Genomic DNA, 19242 nt, shown 5'->3' with positions numbered 1-19242 from the left:
GGCTACCGCGGATCAAGAGCAGTAATAACTTTTTTGACGTCGTCTTCGTCAATGAACGAAAATTCATTTCGTTTTATTGGTGCGATGTAAAACTGCGTTCTTTTTAACTGCACTGCTTATTGGGCACTTTGGAATTTACCCATGGCTTGAAAGGACAGCACGATTCATGTTATGTTGAACGTTGAATGTAGGATTTTAATTCATAAGCAGAATACTAACAATTACCGAAAGATTTTATCAACTGTGTCTCAAATTAAACGATTAAAAAAAATTACGAATATGTTGGAATTTATTTCTGCTCGCACCTATTGGAATCATTTAGTTTAATCTTCGTCCAATCACAATCTACTTAGTGACGACCTCTTCCGTGGCTTGTAAATCTATCAATTCTCCGTTTTCTGTGTTAATCTGGTCCATCTCCTTCAGGACAGAGCTTGTGAGATATCACAAAATGGAATAGTTCCAAAACTATGACACATAGCAAATACAGATAAAAATGATCTATCTATTTTTAACTGACAGGCAAACCCTTCAAATCATATCGACCTCGGCTCGAATCAGCTGTAACCATCAGCATTGTACGGTTACCTTGTTGTAACACAGGGACGGACTCAGCCGGAAGGGTATTGTTGTATGGGAATATTTCGTGTTTTATAATTGGTTATTGTATTTTATTATACGTTTAGCATAAGATTATTGATATTAATAAGTTGGCTATTGTTTATGATTTGATAGCCTTATCGCTGACAGAGTTCAGTACGTATTAGACAGGAAAATAATATGTAAAACATATTTAATTCCAATGATATAATTGACCATTATCTATATTTATAGTAAATAGCTGCATGGCAAAGTTTTATCCGCATTAAACGTTATTGTGACACCCCCCCCCCCATGGTTCACAGCTTTATATTGTGTGAAATGAATTAAGAGTATCTCATTCATAAGAGAACTCTATTCCTCATATCACTTCAATCTTGGTGTCTAAAATATTACGACCCTTGTGTCAGTACAAAGACGAAAAAACCTACCAAGACGCGCTTACACAAAGTTCTACTATACATACAACTAATCTAATACAAAATATTTTAAAAATGTACGAATCCGACCCTGACTATAAAAAGACATTAATTTACATAAATAAATACGTACATCTCCCATGCAACGTGTTTGTGACCCGAATAGGTGTAAACGCCATCGTAATTGGGCCATAATCAAGGTCACTGTGAATGAAACGATCCGAGATAAAAGTAATTAGCTTTACAATTTGAGTATGGCATACTTGGAGATGTAGTTGTATCACGTTAAGTGCTTACTGCGCAAGCGTACTGGACGCTTTGTTATTGGTAGAGCGAAGAAAGATGACACGCCCATGATTCAATAATAAATTTTTTGTTTTCTATATTTGTAATTGTGCTGTAAATTTTATTGCGCCCTAAATTGACTTTCTTATTTCAAGCTTCAAGTTAGATTATCTATGCAGAATCCACCTTAATAAAAAATATACAGAAAAAATCATTTAAAACACACATCGCAGACAATCGGTCGATAAAATCAAAAAAGGAAATTAGAAAAAAAATGTGACTCGAAATTTACAAATTAAGCATATAACAAATATTAAAACAAAAAATTAAAGTATATTAAAAAAAAAAATCTTTGTTTGTCTTTTGTGGTGTACAAATCGGTTTAGGTTGGAAATCTTTAGGTAGTAGTAGTAGTACTTTAAGTCCCCGGCTCAGATTAATACAATTTAATTAGGGTTTTCGGAGAGGCACATCTCGAGGTTTATAGTGTTTATATTCCCATACTTTGGAAAGCACGTTTAGGCATGTCTTGCGCTAGAAGTATTTCCAATCGTGTTAGATTAACGGCCCCAGCGTTATGAGATTGACTGAATACATAATTCACCTTTGACCACACACTTGTGCATTATAATACGTCCTGTGCGGTGGACTAGTCAGTTTGATAATAACCGCCGTGACCGAAGTCGACTTGAAGGGTATCATACCACAAAAAGACATGTTATGTTAAATGTTAAATGTAATAAAAAAAATTGCTTATGCCTTCATGGAGATTTTTAGGTACAAATGTTATTTCACCATTATACATATATTTCATTATGGAATTATGTTTAATCATATGTTAACATCGTTGCGAGAATTATATTTAAGCTATATCTAAATTAGTTAGTTAAAAAAAAATATTTTTATTTATGAACACAAAATATATAGACAGACCATATTTGAAACATAATGCATATATTAATTTCTCGTCTGATTTTTTCTTTATATTAGATTGGATCCCAGTTTCCGTGGCAGAGGGTTATGCGAGCTGATGACGAAACCGATTGAAGCGTTCGACATCCGTCAAGATTTTGTAGAAGATAAAGACTACGACTTCTACGAACTAGACCGAAATAGCCTTGAACCATATTGTCCTGAAACTCTTAGAGGACCAAGCCTCCTCCACTCAGGCTACCTTTCCTCGAAGCCGGCAAAAGTACCAGGGCAACAGAACCAGTGGAGAGACAGAATGGATTGGGCCGAAGGTTACAAAAGTTATAATAGGTTCTATGACGAGAAAAGAATTCAAAGCTATAATAGACGCTACGAAGATCAATTTTATGTTCCGTACCAAATTGGTAAGTTGTGTGTATAAAGATTTAGTTACTTTTTTAATTTTTAAATATTTTCGCAGCATTTTTCCATTTATAAAGTCATAAATAGGCTTGAAGGCCTAGAAAATAGGAAACCTAGGACCATCAAAGTTATATTACAATAAATTGCATTTTAAGCTTTACACGTTGTTTTCTTTGCTTACTCCTTGTTGATTGAATAAAAATAAAAAGTGGCAAGCAATTACTCATATGCTTGACAACTGTAAGTATATACATAGGCTAAAATAAACGAATTTTTATACCTGCTAATGCGCCTTCTGAAAAAATATAGCAATGTTTCGATTATAAGAATTTGCTTTATCTTTTTCTCTCAAGTCGTTTGAATTTTATAATTACATATATATTTGGATTTATTGAAGTAAAAACCTCTACGTATAGGAATTTTAAAATAAAAACTATTTGAATGTATAAAATGTTTGAATATAAATCTAAGACCTCCTTTTTTATGCCGCTGATTCAAATGATCACGCTTGACTTAGAAACAAAAATATGAGCAATTTTTTTAAAGACCTCCGTTTTTTTTCTCCTTAACCATAACGTATGTTTATCGTGGAAAAAGTGATAATTATACAATTAAAATGATATAAAACAAACTTCAATTCATTTTAAATTGAGCTGTATCTGTTACTTTTTAAAGCACATATTCTATTTACAGGTATAAGTAGAACTAATGACGATCAAGAGAATTTTGGCCAGTACGGTGGTTATTACGGAGGCTACGACAGCTACTATAAAGATAGAAACGATTACCATAAATCAATAAATCATTGGCGCCTGTCCGACGAAAAGAAACACAACGAATACCAAGGCGTTCGACATCACAATGAAGACAAGGACTTCGATTATTACAGTCTCAGGAAAAAGAGCGGATGGGAAGACTACGGCTATGGATATGGATCTTGGAAGAGAGGGAAGTGGAATAATTCTGGAAGCTTCTGGAAAGATTTCGATGGTTCTTTAAATAACTATCATAATAAAGCAACTTATTTTGAACCAGAAGCAAGAAGTGACGAGTCAAGTAAAGGCGAGTGCAAATTGTTATTTGAATACTAGCTTCGAAACTCACTTCTGATTATGAAAGTTTTATTCAAAATTTATTACATTAATTATAACATTTAAAGGACTATCATCAGTCCGTTTCCAATATATCACAAGTGAGACTGAAAGTGAGTTTTCACAGAAATTAACAGTTCTTCAAAATGTTTCGTTCATTATATTTTTTTTAATAAAATAGCCTTTAGATTTGATATTAGTTTTGTACATAAATAGTAATTTATGGACCTTACAGGGTATTAGAGATTTATTTATCATTATTTTGTCCTCACCTATAAAAATTGACATCGTGTGATGATGGACATATTTACTTATCAAGCCGATTGTATAATTAACTATTATTTATTCTAGATTGTTCGTCCCGTCGCCGTCCAGGCATGTCTCTGGGATCTGGTGCTATCAGACGATCACTTCTGGCGCACACGGTGGTCGAGTGTGAGGCCGCATGCTTCAACGAGAGAGAATTCAAATGTGTCTCATACAGCTACAAGTAAGATATTTCAAGAATATTAGTCGAAATTTTAAAGCAATTACCTCGTGACATTGGATTTTCTTAAACTATTAATCTCATAGAAAATATTAGAGCATTCATATATTTGGGCTCGAATTCCTACTCTAGTTTTGTATACCAATAAAAGTTTAAAAAGTTGGGCTAAGGCCTCCTTCCATTTCAAGGAGAAGATTAGGACTATAAAATATGCCGCTGATTTACACATGTGGTAGACGTACATCTGATACATGCCAGTTTCATCAGTATGTTTTACTTCGCTGTTGGGCACGACATATAATTATAAAATAAATACATAGAAATTCAGAGGTGCTTGATATAAGGCTACAGGTATTGAGGTTCTTGGTTTAAGCCAGAGGTTGGGCCAGTAAAAAGTTATTGGGTCTTTCCATTGAAAATTCTTGGTAACAGCCGGAAGTATGGAAGTTGGAAATGCGTACCCTTCCACGCTGAGGAACCTGGTCCTGCACTTGAATTCTTTCCGGTCGTGTTGGATTTGCCGTCCCATCGGATTATGAGTGTTACGGAGTAGAGAGTGCATCTGTATTTGTGCACTATAAAATGTCCTTCTAATAATAATATTCTTCTTCTTTCAGATATTCCAGTTCTCCAGGATCTGACAATTGCTTCCTAAGCGAGCGTCCGTACCGAGGCTTGGAGATGTCAGCAGACAGCGACTCTGATGTTTACGCTATGCCTTTACACCAAGACTGTCTCACCGTCAGTACGAAACCTTGGGTGGAAAGTGGTACGATATTTAAGTCACTCTTTCTCAAATATTCTCTAGGATATATAGATTTTTTACGACAATTTTGCAGGTTAAGTAAAATTCTGATTAGTTAGAGCAATTAAATAAACTTAGTATTTTTTATCTTTGGTGATTTTTGGTAAATATTTACAATTGGTACTGTTAACGATAATAGCTCAAAAGTCTCTGTGACATGACGACCACACGCCTAGAGAAGACGTCCTTATGACTCTTGTCTCATTGAGCATTTTTGTAGGGTCTTTTCTCGGCTGAGTCTTAATACTCACCCCTCTATTTAATAGAGCAGAGTCAGTAGCGACTACAATTCCACAGATTAGTAAAATTCATTTTACAAAATGACTTGTGTTGTCTTCAGAATGTTTCTGGCACGTAAGGTCTGGATCAGCTGTGAATGGTAAAGCGGTTAGAGCTGCTCTAACGGTCGCGGGGCTCGGTGCTTGTGAGGCCGAGTGTATCCGAGCTCATAGCTTCTTCTGCAGAGGATTCAGTTTCAGGTGATTTGTTATTATCATTTTTTTTCATTATGATATTATTATGATCTTTATTACTAATCTTTTGTTTATGGCATTGGTTGGCGGACGAGCATATGGGCCACCTGATGGTAAGTGGTCACCACCGCCCATGAACAAAGGCGCTGTAAGAAATATTAACCATTCCTTACATCACCTATGCGCCACCAACCTTGGGAACTTAGATGTTACGTCCCTTGTGCCTGTTATTACACTGGCTCACTCACTTTCTAACCGAAACACAACAATAGAGAGTACTGTTACTTGGCGGTAGAATATCTGATGAGTGGGTGGTACCTACCCAGGCGGGCTTGCACAAAGCCCTACCACCAAGTAAGATCTCTGTAAGATCTCACTCATAAAATGTTTATAATTATGTATTCAGTAAGCGATTAATTGTCTGTTTTTGTTTATGTCAAATGTATGATAATTATGTTAAATGTCAAAAATATATTGTAATTATATAACTTAAATGTTATAACGGTTGGAGTCAATACTTATATACTTTCGTGTTTATTCTTACAGAATAGTTCTGTTATTGTAACGCCAGATCATAGTATATTTAAAATTAAAAAAAAATACTTTAAATTAATTGGAAAAACGTCATATGTGCCTTAATTTTTTCTTTAATAAAATTTGATAATAATTTCAGATTTGACGCACCGACGATAGGAGATGACCTTGAAAATTGTCTCCTAACATCCTCTCCCCCTACTTCCCTAGATTTAGGTCACGGCTTGAGACCGAGCAAACATGAGCTATATTCTAGAGGTAACTACGGAAGAGGATGCGAACCAGCTCTTTATGATGATGTGAAGCGGGAACCACGTAAGTTTGATATTTTTGGCAACCAGAAACTCAAAGTATTTCAAAAGTTTTGAGTATTCATGTGTCTAATAAAGTGCTAAGGCTGAGAATGCGAATAGAAAGAAAGTATAAGAAGAAAGAATAGTGGCCAAAAGTTGACCACTAAGTACACGCACACTAGTAAAGTAGTATGAGGTTTGGCGAGTATCAAGCGTGGCTATCACGCACACCAAGATGATAAAGTTGGCTCGTCTGATTTAGTTATTTTGTTGTGCGACACTCTATCTATACATATTATAAAATTGGGGTGTCCGCTTGCAATATTAAAATTACCTCTTTTTACTAAATGTATATATATACACGATACATATACAAAAAAAACATAATTGTAAATTTTTGTCTGCCTGTCTGTTTATCTGTTTTCCGGCTAATCTCTAGAACGGGTGGACCGATTTTGACGGGACTTTCATTGGCAGATAGCTGATGTAATAAGGAGTAATTTAGTCTACAACAATAAACTTTTTGTTAAATTCATAAATTGACATATAAATAATCGAAGTGTATAAGAATAAAGTGGCAATTCAAATGTTTAGTGTATGGAGCGCTTAAGCAAAAACTGCGGGTAGATTTGATAAAAAAAGGCATCTCTTTTCTGGTCACATCAAAGCAAGCATGCAATAGGCCCAAAACATACACCTCAAAAGGTTAAGAGTCTGCTAATACCCAAATATATACACGCTACGGCATTTGATGACTTATCTCTCTGAACTTGCTTCCATGTTAGAAAAATAAACAGATTACCTATAACAATTTTTTTTGGTTTAAAGGCAATTTTGTGGAAAAAACATAATGTAATAATATCATTTTCCGTCTAGCATTTTTTAATTTCGACCGAATTATTGTTTTGAATATCGACAGATTATTTATATATTCGTTTTTATAAATCAGAAGAAAAAAAAATTTTTAATTGATACTTTTTTTAAATAAAATTTTAAAGTTGAATTTATGACTTATTTTGAAAAAATCTAAAAAACGTGATAACTCAAAAATGCTTCAGTTTTGCATTATACATATGGGGGTTAAAATTATCGCAAATAATCATCCCTACCACCCCCCAACGGGAATACGTCGATTTACCAATAACGCCGTATATATGTTATTCGTAGAATGCTATCTGCAATACGACAGCGCGGCGAAGCTGTCGGCGAGTGCGGTGCGAGGAACGGCGCGCGCGGCGGACGAGCGCGCGTGCGGGCGCGCGTGCACGGACGCGCCCTTCCGGTGCCTCAGCTTCTCCTACAGGTAAGGCGCGCCTTGGACTGGGTGACCTGCTGCTTGGGCGAGGTTATACTATACGACAGTCCATAGATATGGTAAGTTAGAAAAATTAGAGAATGATTGACTTCCAGGCAGGATGTATTATTTACATGTGTACTTGTATTTAGCTAACATGATTTTGTATTTTTAAATTGTAACTACAGAGTTTCTGGTCGGTTCTTTTTGGTAGAATCTGAATTCCGAACCGGTGGTAGCTTCGCTTAATATAGTTTGTTAAATGACGATTCAAAAGTGCTTGTAAACGCCTGATTGAATAAAGTATATTTAGATTTTGATACATAAATTCAAGTAGGCTCTTTAAAAGATCTTTTAAATCGTCATTTTATGACAATAAATTGGAAGAATTTCCCGCTTATAAGTGAAATCTACCGAGATAAACTAACAAGAAACTCACCATTTACTATTTGCTTAAATTATGTGAATAATACCGTCAATGTCTCACGAACCATAATATGACCAAGACTTTCTTTTACTATATTTAATTCTAGTGAATTTCTAGAGGTCCGTATGATTACATGATTGCAATACAATTGAATCTCTTGAATAATATTTCCAAAACCACAACTATTAGTCGTATTCTGGACTGGTCTGATTTATTTTCGTATTTTATAAAAATATATGGGCTTGAAAATGGACCAGTTGATGATAATTTTTCACCACTGGTCATAAACATCGGTACTGTAAACGTTAACCATTCCTTACGTCGCCAATGCACCACCAACTCTGGTGACTAAGATGTTGTCCCTTGTCCCTGTCACACCCTTCAAACTGGTAGAGTATATGATGAGTGGGTGATTGCATATAACCCCCCCCCCCCATCAAGTACATGATCATAAACGAATTATAAAACCCCTTTTAGTAACAACGCATTACCAGACGCTAATAACTGCTTGCTATCGGAGATCCGTATGTTCGATCTGCAAAGAGGAGTCGACTATAAGCATTCACCTGACGATCTTCTATTTGCCTTTGATCTGTTCAACGGCCAGTGCTGGAGGAAGGTGCACGGCAAGGAGGAGTACGAGTGAGTATTTAATTTAAGGTACTTTCATTTACGAGCTGAAATAATCCAGTAGGAAAGTGTAATATGGATTATACATACCTAAATAAATTTTATCTGATCTATGATGTACCCTCTAAATTTATCAAGCACTTTTTGTTTAGGTACAACAAATTGCCAATTTATATGTATGTGGTTGGGCAAAGGCCCATGTGATAGTAAGTCCCCCCACTAGTCTCGATAGACACTGGTGCCGTGAGAAATATCAACCTTTCCATACAAATCCAATGCGCTACTTATCTTGGCAACTAAGATGTAATGCCTCTTGTGCCTATAGCTACACTGGTTTACTCAACCTTTCAACCAATATATTATCAATAAATTTAAATGTCCGGTATGGACACCCAAGGATACAGACTTTAAGATATTTCATCATTTTTATGTTCATACCTAAACATCTTTATCTATATTTATATTATAAATGCAAAAATAACAGGAAAAAGGAGAGGTAACAGACATCTGTGACCTCTTCTTGAGATATGATGATAATATGAGTCCGTTGAAGGACATAGGTTACCTATTCTTAATGCAGCCTTCGATGGGGTAAAATGGGGGTAACGGGTAAAACCGCAGAATCAGTTAGTAATATTATAATAATAGTCTTAACTGTGAATATTTTTTTAAAGATAAGATTTAAATTTATTACAATGAATAACAAAAACCATCTGTGGAATCTTATAATAAATTACACGGTGATATAAATGTTAATCGATACTTACAATAACTACCAAGACTAATGTACTTGGCATACTTTTGCCAGGGCAAATGGAAACTAGCATATGTTTGGACAATATTACTACTTGACTGCCTCGTCAGTTTTTTGGTTCAAACATTTTTCGAACGACTTCCAAATTCAAAATTTTTGGGTTCTTCTGTCAAGAAATTTCTATTTTAGTCTGTATTGGTCGTGTGCTCGAAGTATTCCCGTTCGTGTGACTGATGTTTGCACGCATGTGGACTGTTAAATGCACACAGGAAATTGCCAACGTAGCCAAAATCGAGCTCAAATTAATGGCGAGTTTTTGCTTTATAAATGGTCCATACTTTGGGATATTTTTAATGTTTTGTACATGATTTAGGCCGGATCTCGGAGATCGCAATACCGCTACATGGACTTAAATGTAGGCTCTTTATTACTTTACTGGAGTTTTGTAACTGTAGACAATAAACATAGATAATATATTTAATACAATATTGAAAAAAAATACAAGAATTTTATCACCTAAAAATTTTCATTGTTAAATCTACATTTATATTTACAGCCTACCAACATTAGAACTGCCTCATCCGATAGAAGCATCTTACCCAGGAACAGCTTCTGGACCAGATCTACCCCCACCAGGTATTGTTGAAGATGAAGAATTATTTTTGTATATCAAATGCTTAAGATTTAGTATCTGTTTTTGTTTATTTGGAAAAGTACATTTGCAACTTACCTGTATTCCCTGATATGGTGATGATGATATAAAAAGATACCCAATATTGACAAATTGTAGCACGGTAACTAATTTTAAAATGTGTTGTAAGTATATAATATATATACAAAAGAAAATATTAATACGAATGAAGTATGTTGATGCTATATTGATATAAGATTATATTAAGAATTTATACGTACCTATAATGGGACGTTGACTTCCGACGGAAGTTTTCCGAAAGCGAAATATCACTTCAAGACTATTTGACCAAACATAATTGAAATTTACATATGAGTATACTTTTTCATGGAAAAGGTTTTTTTTCTATTATAAACTTTGATGTCATTTGTTAGTAGATATTATTGCACCACATCAAGCTTTATACCGTTCAAGCAATAATTGTAATCTAAATTTAAGCTATTAGTTCATAGCTCAATCAAATATGACGTCGTTAGATAATACATTTTGTTTCCAGAAACCTATATCTCAAGTTCTGGTCCAAGTGGACCTGGTTTTCCGGAACCACCAAAACCGTATATACCAGAAACTGGTCCAGATTATAAGCCAGTTTACGAGACAACTGGACCTACTAAACCATATTTACATGATACATACAAACCAAGCTACTTACCAGAAAGCGGGCCAGATGTGTCTGGTCCAAGTGGACCAAGTATACCTAGTGGACCTAGCTTACCGAGTGGACCAAGTGGGCCTAGCGGACCTCCTAAACCTCATTACGATTTCATCGAACCTGGCGTGAAACCAAGTTACTTAAGACCTTACAAACCAGAAATATATAAGCCTTATAAGCCAGATTTTCCTGATCGTAAGCCAAGTTATCTCAATGATCCAAGTGGACCAAGTTACAAGCCTCCATATGGTGCAACAGGACATACATCAGGTCAAGACTTTGGATACAGACCAGGAAGACCTTCAAGGCCTAGTAATCAAGTTGATGAATCTTGTGAGTTTCTTTTGACCTTTGGAATATAATTGTTACATGTTAATCTTTTGCTTAATTCTGTTCTTTTTCTCTCTTCTCTTCTCTTTTAATTATATTAAGAAACAGTACAGTATAACATAAAGAATATTAACCAGTTTTGTTTCCATAATATATCTTCAAATGTTTTTTTTCTATACTGTAGTTATTATTATCATTTAATTTAAAAGTAGACCATTGATATCGTATGTTATACTAACAGTTTCATAATATACTTTGAGCACTCACTTATATTTGCACTATCAAGGGATTCACTGGGTTATTATAAGGGCACAGATTAAACTAATACCGATTGTTACAAATAATCCAAAATTTTCGTTATCAGTATCACTGTCGTGGCGTCACTATACCGTATCAGGGTTCCCCTGTAGGAAGGGAACTTCATGCGAACAAAACCTCATTGCGGGACACTGGGCTTGTGAGCCTGAAGCTGGTGAAATTGGTGAGTTATTATCTAGTTGTGATAAAATAAAACACGGGGCTCGATGCATAACGCTTACTACCCAGATACAAACATTTAAATAATGCCTCCGTTACAAACACTATACAATTAGTCCATGCAAAAACAAGGAGGTTACATGATTAATAAATAATTTAATTATAATTATTAATTCTAACTGTATGAAATAGATAAAAATATATGCATTTAAGCAACATTTTTAAATAATCGGTTTTACAAAAAAACCGTGTAATCATAGTAGTCATATAGATATAAAATATAATATTGACATACAATTGTTGTGTTAAATTCGACAGGATCGTGGGATTACTGCTGTGCTCCGACACATAGGTGTGGATACAGCGAAGGATTCCGTAAGCCATGGTAAGTGTAGTCTAGGAAAAATATCGACGGTAGGTTTCATAAACGAATACAATTTATTTTATCGACATTAAATTGGATAAACACGATTATTTGAAACGTAAAAACATTTAATCTTGAAACTATAATGAGTTGTACTAATGAGACTTGTATTATGAGTTACAAATTTCATATTAGGAAAAATGGAATTCCCAAAAAAATTGACATTTGCAGATATCACGTTATTTTATAATATTACTTGGCAGGGCTTTGTGCATGCAAACAGCAGTACTCAGGATTGTTGTCTTCCGGTTTGAAGGTTGAGTAAACCAGTGTAATTACAGGCACAAGGGACGTAACATCTTAGTTCCCAACGTCGGGGGCGCATTGACTATGTAAGAAATGGTTAATATTTCTTACAGCGCCATTGTCTATGGGCGGTCGTGACTACTTTCCATCAGGTGGTCTAGTCCCTATACCTATATCATAAATAATATTAATAATTTTAATAAAATACAAGTGCATGTTAGTCAAATATTAGAAATGCAATAGTAATGTCACTTAAAATATTGTAACTACAGATACAAGTGTCACAACATTTTAAAAGTGATTTACATGGGTTGATTTGCCAAATTCGTCGAGCCGTTTTTGCGTAACTGTTTAACAAACACAGAAATACCAAAATTTTCACATTTATAGTATTAATACAAACACACGCACCACATCACAGGAGTTATCTGTTCCAGGTGCTATGTAGGTCCAACCCATGATCAATGGCGTCCGTGCAGTGAGAAATACTATCCCTACCACCAACATAAGGGGCCACATCCATCACAGGGGCAAAGAGGTATGTTTCACGGACATATAAATTTATAATAAGCGAGATAAAAATTGGTCACATTGTAAAGCTTCAAACGATACCCTCAAAATGTGGAAACCATTTTACAGCAATGGAACATTTACTTAGTGGTAGGTCTCTATGCAAGCTCGTCTCGGTAGGTAGCTCCTACTTATCAAATTTTCTACCACGAAACAGCGATACTATAGGTATAGTTGTGTTCTCGCTTTTAGGATATAATATCTTAGTTCCCAAGGTTGGTAGTATATTGGCAATGTATGGAATAGTTTATGGGCGGTGGTGATCATTTATCACCAGACGGTCCACTTGCATATTCATTTCAATGAAAAAATACAGTCTGTTAATTTACCTTTTTTTCATGTGACATCTACACGTGTTTATGTAAATCTACCTCATGTGTACACAAGAATGTTCGAGCCAAATAAAACCTCCTTGCTGTATACAAAATTAATTACGGCGAGACGTCATTTTTTGAAAACGGAAGATTGCGCTTGGAGACTTGGACGTCAAATAATAATATAAATTATTTACATAAAATATTATGTTAATATGATTAAATTCATTATTCAAGAGCAAAATACTCTTCTCATTTCTCCATCTTCAATCATTGGCGCGATCAAGAACCTTTGGAGCCACATAGTGGAAGAAGTTCCAAATCTTCTCTTCGAAAATAGGTTTAACCCAACAGTGGGATATTTACAGACTGTTGCTTTCATTGTTTGAATCAATAATATTATTATTAATGAAATTATCATACACCTAGTACATATATATTCCATTGAATATCATAATTTTATAGAAGCAGTACATCCCCGACCAGACAGACCAATTCAGCAAGAAGACAGAGATAGAATATCCTCTAAGCCAAATTACAACAAACCAGACAGAGACAGACATCACGGCACATATCTACCAGAAGCAGATAGAAGATACTGGGACGATCTATACAGAAACGGACCGCAAGCGTATTATGACAAATACGGGAATCCATTACCAGGTAGAGATTTAGATTGCTAATTTGATATAAACGAATTGACTACCTCATAGTACGCCCTTGCCATTGGTTAGTTTATAAGGTCCATAAGGTACTTGAACCCATCAAGTCCCAGGTTGGCTCGATGACAAGTTATTGGATTCTTCCATGAATGAGAGTAACTTTTGATTTAATTTTCGGTTCTTACATTCTGAAATTCCTTTAAATATTATATATTGATACCTCGAGTAATGATTATTTAATTGTGCTTGTAAGATCTATCTGAAAAAGTATATTTTGGTCTGTACTAAATTATTAGGAAAAATGCGTTATTCGAATCTGGTCTTGTCTAAAATATGACCATATAACAATATGTTTATTTTGATATTAATTAAGCCGAGATAGCTCGTTAGGTATAATACATGCATCTTAACTGATGATTGAGAGTTCAAATCCAAGCAAGCACTACGGAATTTCTATGTGTTAAACTTATTTTTATTATACATTTCGTAATTGGCGGTGATGGAAAACATCGTTATCTCTAATTTCAATAAAATTCTGAAGCTGCCTAAGTCTCAAAATGAATTAGAGAATTTGATCCACAGGCTACACCCGCGTACCAACAGAAGATAGACCACACATAAAGTACCAGCGAAATCCACCACGTCCCGGTTCAGGTTACTGGGTCCCCGTTAATTCGCCTGATGATGAACCGAACACTGGAGGACTTGGAGTACCGAGGTGAGAGCATTCTATCAACATAATTGGATGTTACTTTATCAATACATTTTTTTGGGGACGATAAGTAAAATAATGATCTGTTCTTCTATTCATTGTCATCTCATGGTGACAGAAAGTAATGTTCACCGTACCCGGGAACCTCTCTAGCAGTAGGGGCCTTCACAGGCAGGCCAACGGTTTTATGTGCAAGCGATCCAGTGACGCCCCCTTAAAAGACAGAGTGTATACCGCTAGTTGTTCAGTGGGTATTCCCGAACAGTTTACGCTCGTAAGTCCCAAATCATGAAGATAAAACTCGAAAATGCATTCTTCCAAATGAAATGTAAAATGCATTGCACTAAAAAACCCGCGGTACCCAATCGGTCTTCTCAGGGGGGTTCCGACAGTTGAACCGCGTTGCACCTTTTTTTAGGAGTGACTTACGTGAGTGCGTAAGTTCTAGGAGTGAAAGTCATAGGCGAGTATAGTGAACATGTTTTTCCGTCACCAAATTATTTAACTCATTAGAAATCCTTATTTCGTAGTTTACCCTATATTAATTTCGGCTTTGTGAAAAGCGAAACATAGGGTCAACTAAGATATAAAAGTGAAGTCACATCGCAATTAAGGGTTATCATTTTGTGACTGTGACTACCGATTTCTGATTAAGTGAAACAAAATAAAGAACACTTCGAATGAATTGTGTATTTATACGACTTCATTTCTATAAAATTATTTGTTTTCTTATTGTAGATACTGGCCGGTAGCTTATTTACACAAAGGTCCACCACCTAATATGACATACTTTAGATACAACGAAACAGCTCCCGAAAGACACAACGCACCACCATCTCGTAATCAATCAGATTTTAAACGTGTAAATCTAGACAGACCTATTAGCAATGACTTAGAAAGTAGAAGCATAGACAGCAGTCCTAGATCGGAGAAACGTATAAATATAACTAACGAAGATGAAGATATATTTGATCTACCAATTGATAAAACAACAACAACTATGAAACCGGAAGTTAATGAAACTATTCTTGAAACTGTAACGGAAGTAGAGGAGACAATAAATAAAACAGAACTATATAATAAACCTGAAAATGCTAACATAGAAGAAGAGGACGACTATATAAAAGGAATCGATGGAAAATTACACGATTTCACCCATTCAATAGAAGTGTTCGATATAGACGACGTCAAAGGTGATAAAATATCTGATGTTAAAACTTTAGAAGCAGAAGAGAAACAAATCGAAGCTATTGGAAGGATTATCGCTTCTAGGCGCGGTGGAAAGCTCATAATAGAAAAGAGGTCGCAGAAAGATCTGGAATCAAAAAGCATAGCGCTAGACAAGGATTTCGTTGATTTTGATTTTGGAAATCGATTCCCTACTTCGGAGAGAAGAGGTTTTGTGAGAAAAGTTACAAAAGACGATATTGAAAAGGATAAATTTTTAAATGACAAAAGTCTAGAAGTTAGTGAAACTACATTCGTTAGACCTCCTAGAATCCTGAGTACTACGGAAAGTGTACGAAAAACTGTTGTGAATGGAAAGGTTTTTTATGATGCAACGATAAAAGATCAAAGAGAACTATATACAAACACAACACGACGTGGAAAAAGCCTACGATTGGAAGAGAACAGGGCGCCTGTGATACCAAATGGTAACAACAAGAAGAAAAGCGTGAGAACACGTAACACTAATCCGATTAGACGAGTCCGAAGAGTTTACAGGAAGAAATACAATCCAGAGGAAGTGAGAAAGCGACTGTTAGAAAGAGAGAGAAATAAAAATGCCACAGATAATATTAAAAGTTAATTAATTTTTCTATTAAAAGCCTAAACATGACAAATGAACGCATATAATAATATTTGTCTTAATCAAATATGCCTATAAATGTTGTTTAAGAAATGACTTGTTTAAGTAGTGTTGTCTTCGTCTTTCAAATGTCAAATCAATGATGTCTGAAAGAGATAAAACAGTTATCTAAGCACCCACTTAACGATTTTTATAACTAAGGGCGGATATTCAAGTATCTTATATACGTAGATTTGTAAGGAGACAAAATATTACGCATTTTAATAAACTGCCACGAATATTATTATTAATTTAGAACATAAGAGTTAATTAATAAATAAATATATTTGATTTTAAAAGAATTAAGTTATTTTAAGCTTAAAGGTATTGTCAGTTTGACCACAAAATAGAAATTTGGGTTGAATTGACGATGTTATTTTAGTACTTAAGATAATATTATAAATGCACCGTGAATTGAATATTGTCAATCAGAGCAGATATAATCAGATTCTAAATCTCTTATTATATAAACAAAACGCCAACTATGAAAGTAATTCATCCTGGTATGAAAGAGATTCATCCGACTTTGTATATCTCGTATATTATTGCAATGTTAATTTATAAAATGGTCTTAATATAAGTGGGTAAATAAATAAGTTCTTTTTTTTATTTATATTGTGATAATAATAGTTACCAGATGTTTACATCAAATATCTTATTTTAAAATAAGTTTAAAATATATCATTAATTTTATAACATGAAGTGACTTTTATTTTATTAATCCTTTTTTTTAATCTTCAATTTAACGATAAACTATATCGTTTATTTATTTCATTGCTTTTTGCCTCCAGGCTGTTTCAAATAACTAAAATATAATTATTATTGTTCATGAAAATGAAAAAAAAAAAATATCCCGCTGAGTTTCTTTCGCCGGTTTTTCTCAGGTCCGAGGTGTTAAATTCCGAACCGAACGTAGATTTTTGACTATCAATAAGCAAGTGTAAACAATTCTATATTGAATAAAGATTTTTGACTTTGACTTTGTTTTTATATATCAAACAATAATTCAATTGTCTCGTGCTATTTATTACATTATATATATTTGTGTAGCTTATTAATTTTTATGACTAAGATTTATGAAAGCAAGAATTTAAGTAACTTTTTCAACATTATGAGAGTTACATCAAATCTTCACAATTGTGTTCAAGATTCACTTTCGCAATAAGCTCGTTGTTTTTTTTTTAGGTAATTTTGACTGATTCTAATCAGTATGTTTTGTCTAGTTAAGTTTTTAAAAAATACTAAAGTACGAAGTCAAGTCTTTTTGAAGTATATTTTTTGTGGTGATATCGGATTTGGTGCGTTTTGAAAAATGATGAAAGTGATTTTTAATAATTCTCGCAACAGGGTGACAACTTAACTACAGGATGAAGTTGCTCGCTACGCCGCCAATTAAATGTCAAGTCGGTCGAAATAGACAACTTCACACCCGTATTCACCATTGACAATGTTTATTGTATTACATGTGATATTTAAATTTGGGAGTAAAACAATTGTGGTGAAAAATGAAGAAAGAATATTTATCATACTAATAATTATTCTTGTATTATTAACAAGACTATCTTCATGCAATTAAAAACTATTTTTAATAACGCTGAAGGAGTAAACTTCTCACGCGCGTATACAAGCAAACGCACTTTTTTTTAAAAAATCTATCTATCCAATAATTCTCTTATTCTAAGTATCTTTTATATAATAAATCTATACTTATACCATAAATGCGAAAGGATGTCTGTCTGTCTTTTACACCCTCAAAGTCAAATTACTGAACCGAATTTGATGAAATTTGGTACGAAGCAAGCTTGGACCTTAAAAAGAGACATCTCCTCATCATCTTCTATACCTTAAACATGACAACTAACCCCTAACGCGACTGAAACAAACGACTAGTTCAAAAGTATAAAATATTCCGTAATAAGCAATGACAGGACAAGGATACCCTATTAAAAACACATCTGACTTCATTTAAAAGTATTATATATGATATCGTGATGGTCGAGCTTGTTCAATACTGTTAACTTGTACTTAAAGTTACTGTGCATGCTAACAAGGAAAGTAAACGATGGATGATTCAACTTAAGTATTTAGGGTTGTCAATTCGTTTTTTATTTAAGTATTTTTTAAATATATATATATATATATATAGTTCAACATTACTCAATCACGAAATTTACCTGAAAACAGAAACATTCGTAGCTATTGTTTCACCATTTATTATAAATTCTATAATTCAACTTCTATATTAAGCATGCTGTAACCATCGTTCAAAAATTGACAGACCCCTTGAACCAAACAAGTTCACAGATAAATTAAACATCAGTTATTACGCGGCAAATACAGACTATACAAACTAAATGAAGTGTCACACACTTTTTTTACATATATAGGGTAAATGTTCGGTTGCCATTACCATGACAATGGCGCTGTAAGAAATATTAACCATTCCTTACATCGCCAATGCACCAGAACCTTGGGAACTAAGATGTTATATCCCTTGTGCGTGTTGTTACACTCACCCTCCAAACCGGAACACATCAAACAATTGCTGTTAGGCGGTAGAATGTCTGATGATTGAGTGGTACCCCCCTTTCACAGTTGTATGTACAAGCAATCCCGTGGTGTCCTTCGAAAGTATGGAAAGGTTACCGATGGTTATTACCCCTACCCCTTCATGCGGGGGAAACGTGTGTAAAGATTTTCCCTACCCAAAAATTTACTGATAAACATTGGTGTTCCTAATAAATAATTTTGGCCCGATGACACTGACCGTTGCTGCTATCTTTTATTATATTTAAAATCAACAAAATCAATCAAAAACTGATTTTTTAAATTATTTTAGTCAGGTAAAGATTTAAGTGATGGTTATCAGAATTCTAAGTATGATGTTA

General features: G+C 34.4%; 1 protein-coding gene across 1 annotated transcript in view; it reads left to right on the top strand.

Annotated features, from left to right (window-relative positions):
- LOC125074126 overlaps window positions 1-16346 on the top strand; it is a 44278-nt gene extending 27932 nt beyond the window's left edge. The window contains exons 5-20 of the mRNA XM_047685354.1: window positions 2295-2641; window positions 3333-3701; window positions 4082-4220; window positions 4835-4986; window positions 5363-5501; window positions 6169-6344; window positions 7490-7625; window positions 8521-8685; window positions 9984-10063; window positions 10615-11103; window positions 11465-11581; window positions 11896-11962; window positions 12685-12785; window positions 13597-13794; window positions 14376-14511; window positions 15244-16346. Coding sequence (XP_047541310.1) covers window positions 2295-2641; window positions 3333-3701; window positions 4082-4220; window positions 4835-4986; window positions 5363-5501; window positions 6169-6344; window positions 7490-7625; window positions 8521-8685; window positions 9984-10063; window positions 10615-11103; window positions 11465-11581; window positions 11896-11962; window positions 12685-12785; window positions 13597-13794; window positions 14376-14511; window positions 15244-16315 — 3883 coding nt within the window. The 3' untranslated portion in view covers window positions 16316-16346. The remainder of the gene's footprint in view (window positions 1-2294; window positions 2642-3332; window positions 3702-4081; window positions 4221-4834; window positions 4987-5362; window positions 5502-6168; window positions 6345-7489; window positions 7626-8520; window positions 8686-9983; window positions 10064-10614; window positions 11104-11464; window positions 11582-11895; window positions 11963-12684; window positions 12786-13596; window positions 13795-14375; window positions 14512-15243) is intronic.
- Window positions 16347-19242: the final 2896 nt, after the last annotated feature.

Source organism: Vanessa atalanta, chromosome 27, assembly GCF_905147765.1.
Source record: "Vanessa atalanta chromosome 27, ilVanAtal1.2, whole genome shotgun sequence".
In the NCBI taxonomy this organism is placed as follows: Eukaryota; Metazoa; Arthropoda; class Insecta; order Lepidoptera; family Nymphalidae; genus Vanessa; species Vanessa atalanta.
This window is presented reverse-complemented; position numbering and strand designations above follow the sequence as displayed.